Raw genomic sequence first — 24,281 nt, forward strand, 5'->3', positions numbered from 1 at the left:
TTTCTCATTTACAGGATGTGAATGTCAATACCCTAATCTACCCTGTATCGAAGAAGTTTCTAGCTGTCAGCACATTTGGTGGATCCAGAGTTGGGGCTGACTGGGTAAGTACGGCAGATATTCTCCTCTGCAGGGAAGTAAATCACAAAATTCTATAGAGTCCGGGTCGCTTGTTGGCATTCTATCACACTTCGATGAAGGCTCAAGCCTGAAACATCTGTTCTGTATCTTTGCCTTTGCTATATAAGGGACACTTATATAAGAAAAAGAAGAAAAAAAAGAAAAAAAAGATAAGGGACACTATTTAACCTGCTGAGCTTCTCCAGCATTTTTTGTTTTTACTCCTCTGTTGGGTCATCAAATGAGCTTTACAACAACCTAGTAATTTCTTGGCCACTGTTACGGAGACTAGGTTGTTATTGAATTGTGTATTGTCATGTGTATCAAGATACATGAAAAGCTTTGTTTTGCATGCTATCCAAGCAGGCCAACCCATACTCAAGCCAGGAGTGGAGAAAAGTGAAAGGGGTATCATTTTTTTTTTAAACCAATGAGAGGTCCATTTAAGAGTCTGATAACAGCAGGAAAGAAACTATCTTTGAATTTGGAGCATGTGTTTTTAAGCTCATATATCTTCTGCCTGACAGGAGAGAGAAGTTAACAGGGGATGGGATTGGTCCTTTTACATGTTGGCTGCTTATTTGAACATTGTCCAGCTATTGAATTGGGATTTAAACAAACATTGCTGGCACAAAATGGAACCTTAGAGAGAGAAAGTAAATCATCATATCCCAAATTAAGTTGATAGTTTCTGTGCACACAACTAATTTACATGGTTAGTGCACGCTATTACAGCATCAGTGACTGGTGTTTGAAGTAAGGAGTTTGTATATTCTCCCTGTGTCTTGCATGGATTTCCTCCAGTGTTCCAAAGACATATGGGATTCCTAGGGTAATTGGTCACATGGGTGTGTTTGGACAATGCAGGATTGTGGACAGGAAGGGTCTGACACCATGCTCCAACACTTAAAAAATACGTCCCCAACCATGAGAAATGTCTGTGATGTGACAGAAATGGAGGAATTGAGAGAACGGAGTATAATCCTTACAGTGTGAAGAGGTGTAGTTGAGGTAACTGTGGGAGTTGGTAGATTTGTAGAAAATATCTGTAGTTTGTCTCACGATATTTTCAACAATCAAGCCACCTGCAGACTTTCCTGTTTAACATCTTAAAGATTTAGTAGAAAAAAGGAACCGTGGCTGAAGAAAAAGGTCAGGCAAGTAGTCAAGAGAAAGAAGGAAGCATACATTAGATATAGGAAACTGGAAGGGCTCATGAGAAGAACATGTTAACCAGGAAAGAGCTTAAGGACTTAGGAGAACTTGAAGGGGGCATGAGAAGGCCTTGGCATGTAGAATTAAGGAGAACCCCCAAAGCGATCTATCATAGAAGGATGATAGAATGAAGGAGGGGCCACTAAAGGATAAAGGAGGCAACATGTGCCTGGAGGCAGAGGAGGGTGGGGGGGGGCCTAAATAAATACTTGGCATCTGTATTCACAAGAGAAAAGGACCTTGATCGCAGTGAAGTTGAAAGTGAGCAGGCCTGTGTGCTCGACAATGTGCAGATTAAGGAAGAGGAACATTAAGATTGATGTCCCCGGGGCCAGATACTATATACCCCAGGCTGCTCTGGGAAGTGAAAGAAGAGATAGCTGGGGCAGTAGCTATGATCTTTGAATCCTCTTTGGCTGCAGTGGAGGTGCTGGAGGATGAGAGAATGGCAAATGTAGTCCCTTTGTTTTAAAAAGGTAATAGGGAGAATTCTGGAATGATAGACCGGTGAGTCTTACGTCAGTGGTGTGCAATTTATTGGAGAGAATTCTTAAGGATAGGATCTATGAGCATTTGGAGAAGTACGGTCTCAAGGATAGTCAGCATGGCTTTATGAAGGGAAGGTCATGCCTCATGAGTCTATTTGAGTTTTTTTGAGGAGGTAACAAAAGAAATTGATGAGGGTAGGGCGGTAGATGTGGTCTACATGGATTTTAGCAAAGCATTTGACAAGGTCCCCCACGAGAGACTCATCCAGAAAGTCATGAGGCAAAGGATCAGTGGCTTGTAGGAAGAAAGCAGAGAATAGAAGTGAGAGGAAAGTATTCTACCTGGAAGTCAATGACTAATGAAGTGCCACAAGGATCTGTTCTGGGGACCCCTCTCTTTGTGGTTTTTATAAATGACCTGGCTGAAGAGGCAGAAGGATGGGTTAGTAAGTTTGTGGATGACAATTGATGATGCAGAATTGGGCAGAAAATCCAGATAAGTGTGAGGTGATGCATTTTGGAAGGACAAACGCTTAAGAGTGACCTTGGGGTCAAAATCCAAACATTTCTCAAGGTCGCAGCACAGATTGATAGGATAGTTGAGAAGGCCTATGTGATGCTGGGATTGAATTTAGGAGTAGAGAGGTCATGTTACAACTCTACAAATCTTTCGTAAGACCACACTTACGATGGAAGCCATGGAGAGGGTGCAGAGGGGATTTACTAGGATGCTGCCTGGATTGTGAAGCAAGTCTTATGAGGCAAGGTTAGCAGAGCTGGGAGTTTTCTATTTGGAGTGTAGAAGGATGAAGGGAGACTTGATACATGGATGAAAGGAAAACAGGGGATTATAGGGTAAGGGAGGGTTTAGTACTTTTTTGGAAGGAATATATAATTTGGCATAACATCAAGGGCCAAAGGGCCTGTACTGTGCTGTATTGTTCTATGTTCTATGTACATCCTTTCCCTATTTCAAAGCTGTATATTCCGTTCATTTAACAGCATTATTTGTCATGTTCCCTTCCTGAGCTGACTCCTAGTAAATGATGACTGAGCAAATCACTCACTGAGATTATGTGTCCTTTAAGGCCATGGGCAGAGTCTGCACATTCAATTACTGCGCTCAGTTGAGGGTAGCCCACTCCTGTTTTGATTCGAGTTGTGCACACAGAACCTAGAGAGAGAGAGAAAAACAGAATTTACAGCAAGGAAGAAAAAGCTGCAATCAAAAAGTACCTTCCCACAGTCTCAGCATATTTGGATCGTTCCTTACCACAAGTTATGATTTCATTTTACAGCCACTACTCATGGTAGTTATTTGGTCCTTTCCTTGTTTTAAAAAACAAAATGCTGGAGAAGCTCAGCAGGTCAAACAGTCTCCTTTATGCAGCAAAGGGGAAGATACAGAACTGACGTTTCCGGCTTGATCCTTCATCAAGATATGAGAAAAATGAGTGGGGGGGTGGCTTGGGAGGAGGGAGGGGGGGGGAGAAAAAGTCACTGTAAATGTGTGAAAAAGAAAAAGTGTATATCATAGCTATTGTGATTTATGGTGTGAAAAATAAAAAATTAAAAAAAAAGATGAGAAAAATGCTGGCAGGCGTCCAAACAAAAGAGTTGGGAGGAGGGGTAGCAAAGGCAGGAGATGATAGGTGGAGAAAGGGCAGAAGAGACAGCAGCAATGAGGGAAGTAGGGATGACTGGGTGGGTGAAAGAACTGGAAAGACTTGAAAAGGGGGAGGGGAAAGAAAAGGCGAGAAGGTTTAATGGAAAGCAGTAAAGTCAGTGTTAAGGTCATCTGGCTGGAGAGTGCCCAAATAGAAAATAAGATGTTGTTCCTCCAATTTGTGGGCAGTCTGAGTAGACAAGGTCATAGACAGACATTTCAATTCCGAGTCATGTGGGAGTGTGACCCGGAATTGAAATTGTTGGTCAATGGGAGGTCGCTTTTGTTGCGAATGGAGAGGAAGTGCTGAGCGAAGAGATATCCCAGTCTGCAACGGTGTCTCCGATGTAGAGAATATCACAAAAGGAGCACCGATGCAGTAAATAAGTCCAACTTTACTCTTCTACTCAATTCAATTAAATAAGTCCAACCTCTCAACTCTTCCTCTGGTATACAGATGACTACATTGGGGCTGCGTCATACACCCACAATCAGCTTGTCAACTTCATTCACTTCGCAGCCAACTTCCACCTTGATCTCAAACTCACCCGGTCCATCTCCAATAATGCTCTCTCCTTCCTGGATCTCTCTATCTCGGTAGACAAGCTTTCCACCGACATATACTACAAACCTACCAACTCCCACAACTACATGTCCTACACTTCCTTATACCCTGTCCCCATGCAAAGATTCCATTCCTTTTCTCAATTTCTCCATCTCTGCCACATCTGATCCCAAGATGAGGTCTTCCAGTCAAGATCTTCCAAAATGTCTACCTTCTTCCACAAACGTGCATTCCCCTCCACTACTATCAACTCAGCCCTCACCCACATCTCCTCCATTTCCTGCTCATCTGCCCTGGCCCCCTCTGCCCCCAGATGCAACAAAATTAGAAATCCCCAATTCCCTCATGCACTCATCCCTCCCCACCCATCACACCCTTGGCACCTTCCCCTGTTACCTTCAGGAGGTATTGTACTCGCTGGAGTTTAGAAGATTGAGAGGGGATCTCATAGAGACATATAAAATTCTGGCAGGACTGGACAGAATGGATGCAGATGGGATGTTTCCAATGATGGGAAAATCCAGAACCCGGGGCCATGGTTTGAGGATAATAGGCAAACCATTTAGGACTGAGATGAGGAGGAATTTCTTGACCCAGAGGGTGGTGAATCTGTGGAATTCATGGCCACAGAGGGCAGTAGAGGCAGGTTCATTAAATATATTTAAGAGGGAATTAGATATATTTCTTCAGTATAAGGGTATTAAAGGTTACGGAGAGAAGGCGGGGACGGGGTACTGAACTTTAAGATCAGCCATGATCTCGTTGAATGGCGGAGCAGGCTCGAAGGGTCGAATGACCTATTCCTGCTCCTATCCTATCTTCTATGTATTACACTTGCGCCTACACCTCCCACCTCACCACAGTCCGGGGCCCCAAACAAGCCTTTCAAATGAAGCAACACTTCACTTGTAGATCCAGAGGACTTGTTTACTGTATCTGGTACACCCTTTATGGCTTTCTCTACATTGGAGAGACTGGTCGCAGACTGGAGATTGCTTCGCTCAGCATCTTCGCTGTGTTTGCAAGCACAGCGACCTCCCAGTGGCCAACCATTTCAATTCTGAGTCACATTCCTGCATTCATATATCTGTCCATGGTCTTGTGTGCTACCCCACCCAGACCACCCGTAGATTGGAGGAACAACACCTTTTTTCATCTGGGCACTCTCCAGCCAGATAGCATTGACTTTCCTGCTTTGCATTAAACCTACTCACCTTTTCTTTCCCCTTCCCCTTTTCCTGTCTTTCCAGCTCTTCCAGTCCTCCCTCCTTTCTCCACCTATCATCTCCTGCCTTTGCCTCTCCTCCCACCCCGCCCCCCCCCCCCCACCACAACTCTTTTGTTTGGACACCTGCTAGCATTTTCTCATACTTTGATGAAGGGCTCAAGTCCGAAATGTCAGTTATGTATTTTTACCTTTGCTAAATAAAGGACACTGTTTGACCTGCTGAGATTCTCCAGCATTTTGTGCTTTTACTACAAGTACTGTGTATAGTTCTGGTCACCCAGCTACAGGAGGACAGCAAAAAGGTATACAGAGGAGTGCTGATGAATGGCTCTAGTTAGTGAGAGTAGGACAGGTTGTGTCTTGATTCCCTGGAGTGTAGGAGGTTGAGGCATGATCTTATAGAGGTTTATAAAATCATGAAGGGCATGAATAAAATGAATTCTGACAGGATTTTCCCAGGGAAAATTATTCTTGAAAAAGTTTGAAAACCCCTGTTTTGATCGTACCTAATTGACTCGTTATGTGCATGGTTTCGTAATTCCAAAGGAAATGGGCCAATGACAATTTTTCTCAAGCAAAATATTTCAGTAACAATTGGGTCTAGAGCAGTGATTCTCAACCTTCCCTCCCACCCACATACCACCTTAAGCAATCCCCCACTAATCACAGAGCACTGATGGCATAGTGATTACTTAAAGTTGTATGTGAGTGGAAAGAAAAAGGTTGAGAACCACTGAACTGGAGGGTGTAGGTTTCATGTGTAAGGGGAGAGGTTTAAGAGGGGCAACTTTTTCCACTCAGAGGGTGATCTGTATCTGGATAAGCTGCCAGAGAAAAATATTGAAGTGGAGATGATGTTAACATTCAAAGGACACTTGGACAGGTACACAGATAGGAAGGGCTTAGAAGATGTGAGCCAAAATGCAGCCAAATTGGACTGGCCCAAAATGCTAACTTAGCATGGACAAGTTGGGCTGAAGGGCCTGTTCCATGTTGTGCAACTCTGTCTAAAGAGAAGAGGATGATACAGTGTCATTAGCCAAATTGGTTAAAGATCGTAGATATTCAGTGCACCAAATGTATTTCTATGATTCAACCTTTCTGTGCAATTGGACAGCTAAATCCTAAAAAGTGAGAAATGGGATTATTTGGCTGCAAGTTTCTGCTAATCTCCCCTCACTTCATCTGGTTCTTGGGAGAAGCTCTCGGTATAAGTGAGCCTTCAGTAGCTCACCTGCCATTCTCTGTGTTCAGAAGAACTACCTCATTCAGCTTCCCTCTTAAGCAGAAGGCAAGCTGAGAGCCCTCCATATTACAGGATGGATCACCATGCTTTCACAAACAAGAAGTCATTTGGATGTTTGTGGTTCTTCTTGTGCTTTAAGTCTGGATATAACCACTCAATCTGAAGTACAATTAAAATTTAGCAACCTAAATAATTGGGCTAGCAATGCGAAAGAGAGAGAGAGAGAGAGAGAGAGAGAGAGAGAGAGGAAGAGAGAGAGAGAGAGAAACAAAACTACAGAAGCTGCTTGCCATAAGGTCTCAGAAATTACTACTCACTTACATGTGTGTACTTGCACACATGATTGTCGGTGCCAAACACTGATACAACGTAGTCCCACTGTATCCTTGCCCATCTACTCTAATTTGATTTACCCACATAAGTTAATTATCCTCTCTGATTTGGCTATTCAAGTGCCTATTTTCATATCTTAAACTGACTCATGCATCTGACTTCACTTTTCCATATAAAATACACCCCCCCCACCCAGCCCGGATTCCTTTTTTTTGTTATTCCTACTATAGGAAAAAGTTTTCTATCTACATCACAGTACAAATTCCACATACACAGCACTGGAGGTCAGGACTGAACCCGATTCTCTGGAGCTACACCAGCTGTAAAACTTATAACTTTTAAAGCTGCTTATCCAACTGGTTTGTAACAATGGCTATTCCTGTTCTATGAACAAGGATGCCTCATCTCAGAGGCGAGTTACTGTTATGAACTATTCTAAGCACACTTTAGCCCCCTGCATCGTACCACCTTCTAAATTTACCTGGTCCGATGCCCACTTTAATGATGTCAGCTCCTGAGAGAATAAGTTCTTCAACCATTTCCCCTGTCACCACGTTACCAGCCTTAGGTTTCAGAAAGAAACAAATGTCAGAGAAAGCAGATAGTTCTGTAACAGAATGAGGGACACTTTTGTGGCTTGAGTGACCACACGAGCCCAACACTATCGGAAAACTGCACATTGGTTCAGTGTCCATCTCATGATATAGGGCCAGGTTAATTATTGCCTTCACTTCAGTTATAAATGCAACCATCAGTCTATGTGGCAAGGGTAAAAAGACACCAAATCTGCCTGGATGAGACTAAAAGATATAGGAGCAGAAGTGAGCCATTCAGCCCATCAAATATGTTCAGTCATTCCATCATGAGCTGATCCATTCTCCCACTTAGCCGCAGTTCCATGCCTTCTCCCCATAACCCTTGATATCCTGAATATTCAGATACTTACTCAATGGCTTAGCCTCCACAGCCACCAATGGTAGCAAATTCCAGAGGTTCACAACTCTCTGGCTAAAGAAATTCCTCTGCATCTGTGTTTTAAATGGGTGAACTTCAATCCAGAAGTTCTGCCCTCTTGTCCTGGACTCTCCCACCATGGAAAACAACTTTGCCACATTTAGTCTGTCCAGGCCTTTTGATATTTGAATTCAGGCAGAGCAGAGTTGGACACATAGATATTTAACTTTTCACTGATTCAAAGTACGGAAACATCTCCACACTTTGGGGAATCAGTTATGGCAAAAGTACACTAATTCCACTCCCAGTTCTCCAATTGTTAGAATGGGGAGAAAGGAGGGAAGACCACAAATCCACCCCAGGATTGCCTGATCTGTGATCTCTTTTAAAGCAGTGCTGCCAGAATTCATTCAAAAGGCCAATAGGTACCATTCAGTAAAACTAAAACAAGTAGAACATTTACTGTCTCAGCACATTTCATGATACAATTCCCTAAACCTTGCACCTATAACAATGATTTGGCTTTGGGACTTCGTGTTTCAGAAAATGCAGCAACTAAATCTAGAGCAGCAATGTGATAACAATCCTATATAATTTTTGGTATGATTTGGATTGAGGATGTCGGGGATATCCCACCCCAATCCCCTTGTCCTCATTCAACATAGCGTTGTGGGATCTCTTACTTGAGCTGAAAGAGCTAATGGGAACTTGTTTAAGGTTCCATCTTAAAGACAGTGTCTCTAACACAGCAAATATCCTCTCACAAAATCAGTCCATCTCTTTTTTTTTGGTCCTTAAGCCTCCAGAGTAGGACTTGAACCCACACACTTTCCACAGGTGCAAGTGCCCACAGCAGACAGCTCCAGGGTTGTAATGTACTGCCTGCCTGGCCGTTTTGAGAGGTTCAAGAGCAAGATCCAATAAATGTTGGACATCCAACATAGTCAGGACGCAGCTGTGGAGACAGGAACAGAATCTACAACTCACGCCAATTGCCTTTCACCAGAACACAAGAACTGCAGTGCTGACTACAGGTCACTGACCCGAAATGTTTCTCTTCTCTTCTGCTACCTGACCTGCCAAGAACCTCCAGAGTTCACTGCAAGCGGCTGCTGCCTTTCCTTGTTCCTGCCACGTCATTAATTTGTCCTGTTTCTAATCCTCAGTGACTGTACTTTCTGAAAATACAACACCATGTCTGTGATTTATGCCAGGCTTGAGGTTTGGCATTCCATTGAAAGTTCCCGACAACTATTCCATCTTTCCAATTGGCAACAACTTCTGACCACAAGCTCCCAACTTGGCAAAATTGGAAATTCATCTTGTGGGAGGAGGAGTAAAGCTATTTTGATTACCTCCATGTTGGAGTGGGCATTGACAGCTTGCCATGAGAATCTTGCATTTCAGAAATGCTGCCAGGATTTTTGGAAGAAATAAGCATTTTCACAAGAATACCAAACTTACCATGATGGTATGTTTTGGAAACTTGGCCCGAACAGTTTTGACTGATTCCACAAAGTATTCAGAGTAACCATTTGCAACATCCAGACAGATGTAGCTGATGGCTGGGATTGCTTCTAGAATCTTGCAAAGTTTGTCCAAGTCTGCTTGGCCTGTTCCCGAACTGATAGCTACGTGCTGAGGAGAGATAAATGGGCAGAGAGTGAACTAATTAAAGGAAGATCTGTCCAAATTCTTCAAGGCTTTGCTGTGCTCAAAAAAAGAGCATTAAGATGACAAATTCCTGCCTTCAGCTCTGTCCTTCATGTGGCACTTACCTGATTACACAGGATTTTCTGTCCATTAAAGCTGGAACTGTTTTCAGGTCTCTCTTGCTGGCATCCATGGTCAAGTTCCAGCTCAGTGATCTTACCTGATTTGTTAAATTTACACTTGTGTGTTACTGCGCAATCAGAGGTTTAAAACCCAATTGAAATCCTGAAAGGTTTCAGATGGGTAATTTTTATTGATGCACACCTGATTATGGAGTCCGTCCACACAGGAGACAAAGATAACTCTCCCCCCTCTCCCAACCCCTTCCCCCAACCATAATTCACAATGCCTAATAAGCACAAAGCTTTTTTTTCTTCCTTTCACCCACTTTTCTAGGAAATGGGCCAACACATCCAAAACACAGACCAGGCAGTGCCTTCACTGTAAATGTGATGAATACAATAGAGTGGTGATCATTTATCAGCTGATGCAACGATTCCATTTCATTCTAGAAGAAGGCAAAAATATACCTCAATGCATTCAGGATGAGCGGCTGCAAATGTCTTCCATTCTTCCACAGTGTAGTGTTTATGAATGGCAATAAACATGGCAAACTGGAAAAAGAAGTACCAAGTCTCAGAAAGTGAAATGTAGGCACATAAAGTCTCCAACCAGACAGTGTTAACAGTATGTCTCCAATTCCCATTAACCCCCCCCCTTCCCCCAAGTCTCTCTTTCCTTTTCCCTCTGTCTCCTTTCTTCCAGCTCCTCACCCCCTTCCCATTCAGACAGCTACCCCTTACCCCATCACTTCTCTTTTTTTTCCCGCTCCCTTCTGTATCTACCTCTTGCCTGTGATCCTCCCCGCCCCTTTCTCCTCTCCTCCCCCACCTTTTTATTCAGGCTGTTTTTGTTTATACCTGATGAAGGACCCAGGCCCAAAACATTGGTTACTCTTTACTTCTGATAAATGCTGGGTGACCTCCTGTGTTTCTTAACACATCTGTTCGTTGCAGATAAAGGCCAATCATTGAATTGGGCATGCCCTTCACAAAACAGCACCCACAGTGCAGATGGAGATACTGTATCTCAGAAATTACAATGCCTGCAACTCAAACACTTGGGAAGGTCAAGATCGCTGAATCACCATTCTTAAGTCCCTTTTGTATAGAGAATACCAGTTTTTCAAAGTCTGTTCCCACAATCAACATTAAGCCAGGGAACATTACAAAAGAAATATTTTTACTTTAACCACTTGTTTGCAAAGGTCAATTTTGACTGGCAATTACTTAAATCTAAATTTAATGTCTACTGTTCTAGTTGTATTTTTTTTCTTAATTATAAAGTGCCTGTTCAACTGCTGCAAGAATTCTGGTGCACATGTACATAATAATAAACTATCACATCAGCTTTGTGAGTTAAGTGGCTCAAACTAGGCAGCACACCTCATTCTGTCAATAAGCCAAGTTTAGTAAAATATTTTGGACTAAGAAGTGTGATTTGTAGTCTTTATTTTTTAATTTTAGGGAGAGAGCAGGTAACAGGCCCTTCCGGACCACAAGCCCACACCACCCAAATACACTCATGTGACTAATTCGCCTTTGGAACGCGGGAGGAAACCGGAGCAACTGGAGGAAACTCATGCAGGCCCATGGAGAGAACTTATAAACTCCTTAAAGACCATGCTGGTTTCACTCTCTGCCCATTTATCTCTTCTCAGCACGTAGCTATCAGTTCAGGAACAGGCCAAGCAGACTTGGACAAACTGGAACACATTGTGCTAATCACTACATTAACTGCACTGCCCTATTCAAAGATTATTACGTTTTTATTTTCTCCAATATTATTTCAATATTTACAGTGGGTTACAAAGGAACTGGATTCTTTTTGTGCTAATCATTTAAAATGAGCGTCAGCATGATCGATAATTTACCGCAGAAACTTTAGGCCAAGTGCCTGTAGGATGCTGCCCTTGTACAGATCATTACTACAGGGTGCTCTCAAAAAAATGTCATGTCAGCGAGAAAAAATAAGTAATCCTGCGATGGATTCTGTCTGTCATTAATGGTGGAGCTATCACTTCTATGGTAGTGCCAGTGGTAGCAACAGAGTGAGGGTGGGTATTCTTTGGTAATTAGTGTGCATTTCAACCTAAACTTAAATATAATCCAGGTTTTGGACGTTGGAATGGTTACGTTCTACTGGAAAGAGCTGTAAATGGAGCTGAACACTGGGAATCCTCAGCACAAAGCCTGATCCCTGTCTCTGTGACAGTATGACTCTCAACGAGGGGAATGGTGGCTGGGATGAGACTGTCCCTCCAAGGAAGGCAACACTGATTGGTTTGTGACAGTATTCACGCCGTCACTTCACACTATCCACTGGAGAAAGTGCCCTTGACCCTCACTGATGCCACCCGTGCTAATATAGAAGTAAATGTTTCCTCAACATCAGAAACATGCAGTGTAGGAGGAGGCCACTGGGCCTTCTGTATTATGCTCTCTCTGCACCAGAACAGCCCTATAATTCCTGATTTTCATCACCAACCACAAATCCATGTCCCAAACTAGCTCTTCAGATTGAATCCAAGTTGTTGGTGCTGTGAGGCAAGTGACTCAACTAAACACTCCTCCACTATTCCTCTAGTTTCTTCCCCGAAAATGGTCTGAGGTGTTATCCACAATAACGGCAGCTGAAGTTCCACAAGGTTTCCATTTCTGCATTATTGTCAGACCACCTCTTCCTCTCCTCTGGCCCTTATGTATGCCCAGGCATTTTGGCTGGAATCCCGCTGCATGGGTGTTCCCATGAGAAATTTGGGAAGGGCAATCAGTTTGCCACATACCACCCACCACCCTTACAGCTGTTGTAAATACATCTCGGGTCTAGAGGTACTCTTGTAGCTGGCCATATTTACATTCTAGTCACTCAGGGAGTTGCATTTTTTTTTTATTGCATTAGCTATTTGTCTGTATTTTTCAGTGTTTGCCCCCTTGAGTTGAAATTTCCAAGAATGATTGTGCCACTAAAAGAATTGACCCCATGAACTGTGGTAATCCTTTCCTCACTCCCAAACAACTCCCAATCTATTCACAATTCAATTGATCTACAAACCTAACTTTCAGCATTGACTTCTACAAATTTGGCACTCATTTCACAGTTCTGTATCTAGTTACTAAACATACAAATGCTCTGAGCAAACAACACCTAGAGCCTTCTCCTCCATGGGAATTCAATATTTATTTTTCCCTGCTTTGGAGTTATGAATTTTGAAAACATTTCTTGCAAGGTACCTGGGTAACTCAACCCTAAAGAGTTGGTGGGTGATGTATTGCCATGATGTATTGCCACACTGACTATGCAAGCGATCCTTCACAAAACAAAGGAAAAAGTAAATGGCTGTTAACAGGAAAAAGCATTAAATTAACAGGTGCCTCTACACTGCTGAGGTGCAATTTATCATCAGTCAGGAGAAAAGGATTCTTAAAATATTACCTGGTATTGGCAAAACAACACACTCATAATAACTCACATCAAATTCTCTGGTCACACAACACCTGCAGTTTATCTCAAAACATGAAGTTACTCACCTTACTTAAAACTTCGGCCATTTTGAACGTACCAACTGTGTCCATGTTGGCTGCAATAATGGGGATTCCAGTGTAACTCTGCTTAGAATTCCGAAATGTGAAGGTTCTCGTGAGATCCACCTGCGCACAAGAAAGAGAACCCTTGAAACATGTAACCCATTTTGCTCCTTACATCAGTAATTGCCTCATCAGCTTACAGATAGGAGGTTGGGTGGCTTGGAAAATGGCGCGAGACGAATCTCAGTGTGGACAAGACAAAGGAGATGACTGTGGACTTCAGGAGGACAAAGGTCAATTGTTGTCCATTACACATCAATGGTTCCATCACAGAGAGCACAAAGTTCCTTGGTGTGAAGATAACAGATAACCTATCCTGGACCCACACCTCTTCATTAGTGAGACAGTGCAGAACCTACAGGATATTAAGGGGGGGGTGGGGGAGACTACTGGCACCCATCTTGACAGCATTTTACAGGAACACAACTGAGATCATCCTGTCTGGCTGTATCATTGTGTAACATGTTAGCTGCAAAACAATGGATCAAACTTCAATACAGACAATAATCAAAATGGTTGAGAAGATCACTAGGGTTTCCCTTTCCTCTAGTGACAACATTTACCAGGAGTGTTGCTTAAATCGGGCTCAAACTATTTTAGAAGACCCTTTCCATTACAGCATCTTTGACCCACTACCATCAAGGAGGTGGGACAAAAGCATCATCAGGACTGCCAGGCATGGAAATAGCTTCTTCCTGTGGGCTGTGAGATTGATGAACAGTATCCTGTAACCAAGTAAATCATCCCAAATTATGTATAGATATTTATTTTAAATTATATCTTTTTTGTGTCTTTATATCTATGTCTGTGTGTCAGTGTCTCTGCATGTGCCTGCGCATGTGTGTGAGCCACAGTCTGGAGAAAAGCGGTTTCATCGGGCTGTGTGTTGTGAGTGAGGAAACAGGTTTGGTAGGTCTCAAAGGCAAGGACTCTGAACACAGTTTTGATATAGGGAAGGATTTTATTAATAGAAGGCAACTAATGCAGAGCACACACACAACACACACAATGAACTGGAACATACAATGATCAGGGAAAAATCACTACCACGCCCCACGTGTGTAATGGAAGATTTAAACCGTGTTTTTTTACTTTTGCAGCCTTTGCTTCTGCAAGGCTGAGAACCTGCTTGTTTTTAGAATTAACAGACATAAGCTAAATTCCACTGAGATGCAGTTATCTGACGAAAGGACATCTGTATACCAAGAACATTTAATCTTCCTGCTTGTTTTGGTCACAGACTGTCAGAGGCCTAGCCTTGATGCAAAATAAACCATTGTATTCAAAGTGATAAGCTGAAAATTACATTATTTGATAGAAGTCAAGCATGCTAGCTTGCTCGCTTATCTTTCTTGCTGTGCTGGGAATAGGTGCTTGGGTAAGCAGTTTTTGGGTAATATAAGCCATGGTCCCACTGCTGAAGTGGGAGACTCTCCGAGAGGTGGCAACATCTCTCAGGAAGAAGAAGAACTTCTAGAGTCCAGCCAATGTCCTGATCGGGGGAGGTGGAAAAGCTGCTACTGGCACCCCGACAACCTACTACAAGAGTGCAGTCGTTGCCTCACTTTGGCAGTTGGGACCAGTCCAGGCGTTGATAAGTTTAGTTGGGAAGGGCTAGCATATTGTAGTTTGAAATCAGCTTTTGAATTTGTAATAAACATTTGCATAAACTGAACTGCTCTTGGTGTGTGTGTGTGTGTGTGTGTGTGTGTGTGTGTGTGTGTGTGTGTGTGTGTGTGTGTGTGTGTGTATTTTCTTTCGGTAGCTCAAACACTGTGACCAATCTAAAACGAACAAAGTGAGAGGTACAAGTTTACCCAGGACACCCACCACCCCTCGACAGTGCAGGCCTGGTTCTATGCTACAAGGGACACTAATTAAATTCTCCCAATCCTTTTAATAGTGCACATCTTACCAACAGTTTCTCTAGCACCCTTCCATGTTTCTAGGCCTGGAGTGAAGCAGGGTGGTCCCAAGCTGACAGAGAGAACAAAGAGCACATGGCACCTTTATAGTGCTGGAGGGACAAGCCCAGATCATTTACTGGGGGCCAATAGCTCAGTGGCAGGACGGTTAATCTAATTACAACAGTCAATGGCCCAAGTACAAGAAGGATGGAGAGTGAATTCCAGGTAATTTACATGTGGCCAACAGCAAGGTGTGCACTAATGGGTGGGGTGGAACCAAACCTTGATTGGCAGCTGGTGTGTCCTCCTACTAGATAGGGGGGGGGGGTGTGGGTGACAGCTGCAACCCTTCCCAATGCACTGTGTATTTCAGATAATAATGAACTTTAACTTTAAGGGTGTATTCCGTGTCCACAGCTGCAATGGGAAGCACAGGATACAATCACAGGGGCACAGATAGATAGTTTGGCATCATTCTTAGCCACGGGTGAGGTATTGGGCAACTGGAGGACCGCTAATACTCCCTTATTCAAGGGTAGCAGGGTGAAGAGGCAACTACAAGCTGAGAGAGTCTTAAATTGGATTCATCTTCCCTTGGGATAAGTTAATCAGTATGACTTCGTTCATAACAGAGGCATTCCCCTCCTTCACCCTCCCTACAACTTCACAAGCTTCTGATGACCTGAAACACTGACCGTTTCTCTCCTCACAGCTGAGGTTTGGCATGCTGAGTATTTCCAGTATTTTCTGTTTTTCTCTATGGATTTGTTTTCTGGAAATCTAACCTCACAAATTGGATTGAATTTTTTGAGGAGGTAATTAAGCATATTAAAGAACATAGAACAGCACAAGAACAGGCACTTTGACCCACAGGCCTTGATGCCAATCTAAACTAGTTCTGATTGCCTAAACAAGGCCCATATCCTTCTATATGTACTTTGTTAATGCTTCTTAAACCTGGCTACCATATCTGCATACATTACCTCCACTGGCGCCCATTCCATCCACCAACAGCACTCCTGTAAAAAAAACTTGCCTAACAAATCTTCCTTTCAGCTTTCCCCCTCTCACCTTCAATCTGTGCACACAAGTATTTGACATTTCTGCCCTGATAATAGTTTGGTTATCCAGCTTACCTGAATTTTATAAACTTTGATTAGATCACCCCTCCACCTCAAATACACTAAATCTGTCTAACCTATTTTAGCTCATACTGTCCTATCCAGGCAATATCCTGCTAAACCTCTTCTGTGCCCTCTCCAAACCCCTTGAGAACAGAAGAACACAAGAAATAGGAGCAGGAGTATAGGCCATCCGGGCCATCGAGCCTGCTCCCCCATACAATGTGATCATCACTGACCTGACGATAGGCTCATCTCCACCAACCTGCCTTTTCCCCATATCCCTTAAAATGAAAAAATCTATCCAACCTTGTTTTAAATATATTTACTGACATCGCCTCCACTGCTTCAATGGGTAGTGAATTCCACAGATTCATCACCCCCTGGGAAAAGCAGTTCTACCTCATCTCTGACCTAAATTTACTACTCTGAATCTTGAGACTATGACCTCTAGTTTTGGTCTCCCCTACCAATGTAAACAACTTGCCTACCTCAATCTTATCTACACTTTTCATAATTTTATGTTTCTATAAGATCTCTTCTCATTGTTCTAAATTCCAGGGAGTAGAGTCCCAGACGACTCAATCTCTCCTCATAGGCCAATCCTGGAATCAACCTAGTGAACTTCCTCTACACTGCCTTCAAAGTCAGTACATCTTCCTCAAGTAAGGAGACCAAAACTGCACACACTACTCCAGATAAAGTCTCATCAGTACCTTGTAGAGTTGCAGAATAACCTCCCTGCTCTTAAATTCAATCCCTCTAGCAATGAAGGCCAACATTCTATTTGCCTTCTTAATAGCCTGCTGCACCTGCAAACTAACCTTTTGCAATTCATGTACAAGCACTCCCAAGTCCTTCTGCATGTCAGCATTTAAATATTTAATACTTGCTATTTAAATAATAATTTGATCTTCCATTTTTCCTTCCAGAGAGAATAACCTCATCTTCAGCCCCTGTTATTGATGTGCTGACCTATATAATCCTTTATAAGGGACTGTGGGAAAGTGCAAGCAATAAATAGCAATAGCAGACAATTTTTAAGCAGCGTGGGAAAGTTGGTAGCACTATCACGTTCAATTTATAAATACTGTGGGGAAAAAACGATGGCGGTCCTGCCCTCCCAGAATTCCATGTGGCAAAGAAAGGGCTGTATGCATGGCTGCTTGCAAGGAGTATTAATGAGGTTCATCTGCCGTATGGCATTCTGGGAAGTCAGGTCCTCCATTGCTTTTTCCCCCACAGTTTTTATATATTGTGCACTATAGCTTTACCAATTTTCCCACACTGTTTAAAAATCGTCCGCTATCGCTATTTATTTCCTCTCTTTCTCTCTCCCACTGTGACTTTCCCACAGCAAAGTTTATACCTTCATTTTAATATTTTCTTCACGTTCCTGCACCCACTTAAAAACTTGGGTCATTTCAATCCCACAATGCACTTGCCCATTTCACACTTGCCTGATTGCAACGCTGGCATCTGCAGACACCAGCAATTGTGCTAGGGGTCAAGGCCGTCCATCCCCATTTTGAGAAGATGTTGTCTGATGCCGGTGTTGAGCTGATTTTGCTTTCACACTGGATACCTTTAAAGGCCAATTGGCCATTAATTCCTGGAATCACTTGCAAGTATGAAAGGGGGTTTAGATACACTACACTCTGTCCCCTCTTCCAGAATGTTTATTTACACTTTGAACAGTTGTGGGACAAGTACCAACCCCTCCAGCACCCCATTCACCACCAATTGCCAACTAGAAAAACACCCCTGTCTCTCAATTCTCTGCTTTCCATTGGTTAATGAATCCTTTACCTAGCTAATACATCACCCCAACACCATGCGTCCTTATCTTCAGTTCAAGTCTTTTATGAGACAGTTTATTGAACGCCTTCTGGAAATCCAGATAAACAACATCCACCTGCTCCTCTCTATCCACCACGCTTGTTATATCCTCAAAGAACTCTAGTAAATTTGTCAAACAGAACCTCCCTTTGTTGAATCCCTGCTGCATCTGCCTAATGGATCCATTTGCTCCAGATGTCTCACTTTTTCTTGATAGCTTCAAGCATTTTCCAATTACAGATGTTAAACTAACTGGCCTACAGTTCCCTGCCTTTTCCTACATCCTTTTTTTAATAGTGATTAATCGTCTTTTAATCCAACGGTATCTGCCCAGAGTCCAGAGAATTTTGAGGAATTGTCACCAAAGCCTCAACTACAATTTCTACCATTTTTTTCAGTTCATTGGGATATATTTATCTATCTTTAGACCCTCAAGTTTTCTAAGTACGACTTCTTCAGTGAGATCGACACATCCAGGAACACACCTCCCATCCCATGACACAAAATAGTTATTCAAAGCCTCAGCCATTTCCTCATTATCCAATATCAATTCCCCTTTTTTTTTAAAAAAATCTTCCAAGGGATAAACCTTCACTTTAGCCATCCTTTTGTGCTTTATATAATTATAAAAACTTTTAATGTCCATTTACTGTACCCTCTTGTTTCAAACAGAAGTCAATTATATCGGTGCCCAAGAAAAGTGCAGTAACCTGCCTTATGACTATTGACCAGTAGCACTTACATCAACAGTGATGAAGTGTTTTGAAAGGCTGGTGATGAAACATATCAGCTCCTGTCTGAGAAGTGACATGGATACATTCCAGTTCGTAGAAACAGGTCTACAGCGGATGCCATCTCACTGGCTCTACACAAAGCCCTGGAACACCTGGACAGCAAAAATGCATTCATCAGGATGCTCTTTATCAACTAGAATTTGGCATTTAACACCATCATCCCCTCAAAACTGATCAGCAAAATCCAAGACCTGGGATTTAACACCCAACCGTGTAACTGGTTCGTGGATTTCCTCACCTCCAGACCTCAGTCAGTGAAGATTGGTAAAATCTCTTCCACAATCTCAATCAGTACTGGAGCACCACAGTGCTGGGTTCTTAGCCCCCTGCTCTACTCAATTTACACCTATGACTGTGTAGTTCGGTACGACAATAACATATCTACAAATTTGCCAACGATGCCACAGAAATGGGTTGTATAAAGGAAGGTGATGAGTCAGCATACAGGATGGAGATTGAAAACTTGACTGAATGGTGCACCAACAACAACCTAAACTCAATGTCTCCAAAACTGAACTAATTGTTCACTTCAGGAAAGGAAAGCTAGAAATATACAGTCCAGTGATCATTGGGGATCAGAGGTGGAGAGGGTGAGCAAATTTAAGTTCTTGGACCCAACACACCAATGGCATTGTGAAGAAAGTAGGTCAGCACCTCTACTTCCTCAGGAGTTTGAAGAGGTTTGGTATGACACCAGAAACCCCAACAGATTTCAACAGAGGTGTGGTGGAAACTGTACTGACTGGCTGCATCACGGTCTGGTATGGGAACAGCAATATCCCTGAGTGTAAAGCCCTCCAAAAGATAGTGGACACAACCCAGGACATCAGAGGAAAAACACCCCCACTACTGAGTACATGTACAGGGAACACTGCTGTTGGAGAGCAGCAGCAATCATCAATGACCCCCACCACCCAGCACACGCTCTGTTCTTGCTACTGCCATCAGGAAAGAGGTATAGGTGCCACAAGACTCGCATCACCAGGTTCAGGAACAGTTAGTACCCCTCCACCATCAGGCTCCTCAACAATAAACTCAGAGACTCATTTAAGGAGTCTTACTTGTGCACTTTATTGGTTTTCTTTGTTCACTCTTTTTTGCAGTTTGTTTATAGTTCTTTTATTTGTTTATATGTGTACAGTTTATTTTTTGCACTACCAAAGGTAGTTTGTGAATCTGAAGGTTGTATGTGATGTCATGTATAAATCTGAAATCATTTTTATATTTTGTGCAAATCTTTTCTTCTTGTCTACTTTCCCTTTCTTTCTTGCTTGCTTCATGGTTCTTAATGGAATGCCAATTTTCTAGTTTCCCACTGCTCTTTCCGACTTTGGACGCTCGAGCTTTTAATTTGACGCCTTCCTTGATCTCCTGAGTTATCCAAAGCTGGCTGCCCCCACCCTTACTGCTCTTGTTTTTAACTGGAATATACTTCTGTTGAGTACCGTGAAAAATCTCTTTTAAAGTCTTCCACTGTTCATTCCTCAACCCTCCCTCCATATTGCCTGTGTCCCCACTCTAGCCTGGCCATCTCCTCCCTCATCCCCTTACAGTTTACTTAGTTTAGGCATTGCACACTTATTTTAGACCAAACTACTATACCCTCCATTTGTATGATAAACTCAATCATAATGTAATCACTCTTTCCAAGAGGATCCCCAACTATAAGATCACTAAGTTTACCCGTTTCATTGCACAGGACCATTTCCAAGATAGCATGTTCCCTTGTAGGTTCAGTACAACTTTTCCAAAAATCCATCACTTATGCATTCCATGAAGTCCTCCAAGGTTGCCTTGACCAACCTGATTTACCCAATGTGCATGTTAAAGTTCCCCACAAGAACTGCAGTTCCATCTTTATATGCCTCCAATATTTCTTGGTTTATTGCCTGTGCCGCTATGTTATTATTGGATGGCTGAAAGACAACTCCCACCAGCTATTTTTTCCCTTTACTATTCCTTTCTTTTTAAAATATTTTTAATGAGTTTAACATATAAATCCTACATTCAATATAACAATTAACAGATCTTATCATGTACATATCACAAATTAATATAAATGTAAATCAAAAAACCTATCCATATTTGTTTATTTAACAATATTTCTTAAAAATAATTCTGGATAGAAACCAAGTAAAACTTCATCAGACAATCCCTTGGTCTAAACAAAGGGTAAATACTGTCTAATTTAATATGATCTATGACAACCATAATTAAACCCATGGGCTGATATCACCTCAACCGTGCATCTTGGCGCCTCACAGTTCGGCGGGCAGCAACCTCCTTTGAAGAAGACCGCAGAGCCCACCTCACTGACAAAAGACAAAAGAGGAAAAACCCAACACCCAACCCCAACCAACCAATTTTCCCCTGCAACCGCTGCAACCGTGCCTGCCTGTCCCGCATCGGACTTATCAGCCACAAACAAGCCTGCAGCTGACGTGGACATTACCCCTCCATAAATCTTCGTCCGCGAAGCCAAGCCAAAGAAGAAATGTTAATCTAAAAAAAAAACAAAAAAAGCCTAAAACTAAATCTAATCTATCCCCTCCTTAAATCTAATTAAAGGTTACCTTGTAGAAAAGGTTGTAAAGATATGGATCAAATAGCGATCTTCAGAAACTAGACAGAGAATCTTTACTATCCCTAATCTCTACCCAAATGGACTCAACGTTTTGTTCATTAGATCTTACATCATCTCTCACTATTGCCCTGATCTCATCCTTAACTAAGAGTGCTACCCCACCTCCCTTACCTTCCTGCCCATCCTGAATGTAAATGTAATATTAATGAAAGGAAGTGTAGTGGATGTTGTCTACGTGGATTTTAATAATGTCTTAAACAAGGGGGAGTCACGTGATGGAGTAGTGGCCGGTCAGGGAATTCGAGCCCTCTCTGGAAAAGTTGAAAAAACACACAAAACACAAAGGTACAAGAATAAAAATTAAAATAAAGTAAAAGTAAAGGTGAGAAGAAAATGGCAGCGAAGAGAGAAAAGTCGAAAGTAACGGGAAGAAGAGAAGAGGAAAGAACGTCGGAAGAAGAAGGTGAAGGCCTTAACTGTCCGAGGAGGCCCGCCGCGGAGAGAGAAGCCCGCTCCCTAAGGTCGGTGGAAGTCCCGAGCTCGGGACTACAAAAATGGCTCGCGGAGCCAAGTAAAAGTGCGCAACCGCGCATGCGCGATGCGCATGAAAAAAAAAACACACTAACGGGAGGGGGCAACAGCTGAGGAGTCGATCTCCACAGCTGAGAGTGACAGCTGCAACACAGCAACAGGAAGAGAAAACAGAAAACAATGAGAACAAGAAAGAAGAGAGCAAAAAGAAAACAAGGAAACAACAGATGGCCAACCCAGAGGAAGAAGAAGAAAAAGAAGATAGAGAAATGGAAGAAGAAGAGAAAGGCAGGACAATGGATATTTTTTTTTAAAGAATATATGGAATCAGTAAAAGAATGGCAATTACAAGAATTTAATGAAATAAAAAGAAGAATTAAGAGTGCAGAAGAAAAAATGAATAAAATAGAGATGGTCATATCAGAGATAGGAAAAAGAGTGGACAATGTGGAAGAACGAGAAATAATCGTAGAAATGGAAGTAGAGGACTTAAAAGAGAAATTAGAAGAATCTAATAAAAAAGTTAAAGAGGCACATGAGCTGTTAGCTCAGAAGATAGATATAATGGAAAACTATAATAGAAGAAATAATATAAAGATAGTGGGCCTTAAGGAAGATGAAGAAGGCAAGAATATGAGAGAATTTATAAAAGATTGGATCCCCAGGGTCCTAGGAAGACCAGAATTACAAGAAGAAATGGAAATAGAGAGGGCACATAGAACACTAGCCCCAAAACCACAGCCGCAGCAAAAACCAAGATCCATTTTAGTAAAATTTTTAAGATATACAACAAAAGAAAATATATTGGAGAAAGCAATGAAGAAAATAAGAGAAGACAAAAAGCCACTGGAATACAAAGGTCAAAATTTTTTTTTCTATCCAGACATAAGTTTTGAACACCTGAAGAAGAGGAAGGAGTTCAATACAGCAAAAACGATCCTAGGGAAAAAAGGATATAAATTTATGTTAAAGTACCCAGCGGTACTTAAAATAGTTATTCCAGGGCAACAAAATAGACTATTCTCGGATCCGGAGGAAGCACGAAAATTTGCAGAACAACTACAAAACAAGCAGAGAGATAAAGACATGTAATGAGTGTAAAAATGACCACGAACTATATGTATGTGTGTATATATATATATATATATATGTGTATGTATATATGTGTGTACATGAGTGTATCCGTATTTAGAGGAAAATATATAGAGTATAGATAAGAATTAATAAGGGAATGAAAGGGAACAGAGGAAATAAGGAGGGAATTAAAAGAGTGACCTTTGTTATATATGAAAATTGAAATCTTTTCCGGGGGGGGGGGCTGGGTGGGGAGGAGTTATGGTCACTGCAATATCAGTTGACGCTTGCGAGTGAATTCGCAAATCCAAATGGAGAGGGGAGATGTGGTTGCCTGACAAGGGATAAAGGGCAACTCAGGAGGGGGAGGGGAGAATAGGGTTAAAGAAGTTTTAAATAGGAGAATAAGGGAAATGTTTGATGTTTTAGAAATGTTGTCTTATAAAGTGTTCAAAGCAAGAAAGCAGAAATGGATAAGAAGGAAAGATGATGATGAGGAAACGGAAAGGGAAGATAAACAAAGTATGAAATGGCTACGTTGAACTATCTGACTTTAAATATTAACGGAATACATAACCAAATCAAAAGGAAGAAACTGCTAAATTTACTGAAAAAATAAAAAATTGATATAGCATTCGTGCAAGAAACACATTTAACTGAAATGGAGCATAAGAAATTAAAGAGAGATTGGGTAGGACATGTAACAGCAGCGTCATATAATTCAAAAGCTAGAGGAGTAGCTATATTAATTAATAAAAATGTACCAATTAAAATAGAAGAGGAAATAATAGATCCAGCAGGGAGATATGTAATGATAAAATGTCAGATATATTCGGAGTTTTGGAATCTACTCAATGTATATTCACCTAACGAAGAAGATCAAAAGTTTATGCAAGATATTTTTTTGAAGATAGCAGACACGCAAGGGAACATATTAATAGGAGGGGATTTCAACCTTAATTTGGATTCAAATATGGATAAAACTGGGAAAAAAAATTAACAGAAAGAACAAAGTAACCAAATTTATAATTAAATCGATGCAAGAAATGCAACTTTAAGATATATGGAGGAAACAACACCCAAAGTAAAAGGAATATTCATATTATTCGGGTAGACATAAAACATACTCAAGAATACACCTATTCCTGTTATCAGCTCGTATGCAAGACAGAGTAAGAAAAACAGAATATAAAGCTAGAATATTATCGGACCACTCACCCCTGATATTGACAATAGAGTTAGAGGACATCCCTCCA

At 41.8% G+C, this 24,281-nt stretch overlaps 1 protein-coding gene and 1 long non-coding RNA gene across 2 annotated transcripts in view; one reads left to right on the forward strand and one right to left on the reverse strand.

Annotated features, from left to right (window-relative positions):
• Positions 1-23,214, forward strand: part of LOC138751299 (uncharacterized) — a 31,112-nt gene extending 7,898 nt beyond the window's left edge. Inside the window, exons 3-4 of the long non-coding RNA XR_011349806.1 lie at positions 15-104; positions 18,715-23,214. This is a non-coding gene — a long non-coding RNA (uncharacterized lncRNA). The remainder of the gene's footprint in view (positions 1-14; positions 105-18,714) is intronic.
• The window catches only part of LOC138751298 (GMP reductase 1-like), a 75,580-nt gene that overhangs the window by 5,967 nt on the left and 45,332 nt on the right, over positions 1-24,281 (reverse strand). Inside the window, exons 2-7 of the mRNA XM_069913419.1 lie at positions 13,119-13,238; positions 10,059-10,142; positions 9,280-9,453; positions 7,343-7,424; positions 2,875-2,997; positions 1,682-1,690 (exon numbers count right to left, since the gene is read on the reverse strand). Of these exons, the coding sequence (XP_069769520.1) occupies positions 1,682-1,690; positions 2,875-2,997; positions 7,343-7,424; positions 9,280-9,453; positions 10,059-10,142; positions 13,119-13,238 (592 nt within the window). The remainder of the gene's footprint in view (positions 1-1,681; positions 1,691-2,874; positions 2,998-7,342; positions 7,425-9,279; positions 9,454-10,058; positions 10,143-13,118; positions 13,239-24,281) is intronic.

Source organism: Narcine bancroftii, chromosome 1 (assembly GCF_036971445.1).
Source record: "Narcine bancroftii isolate sNarBan1 chromosome 1, sNarBan1.hap1, whole genome shotgun sequence".
Lineage (NCBI taxonomy): Eukaryota > Metazoa > Chordata > Chondrichthyes > Torpediniformes > Narcinidae > Narcine > Narcine bancroftii.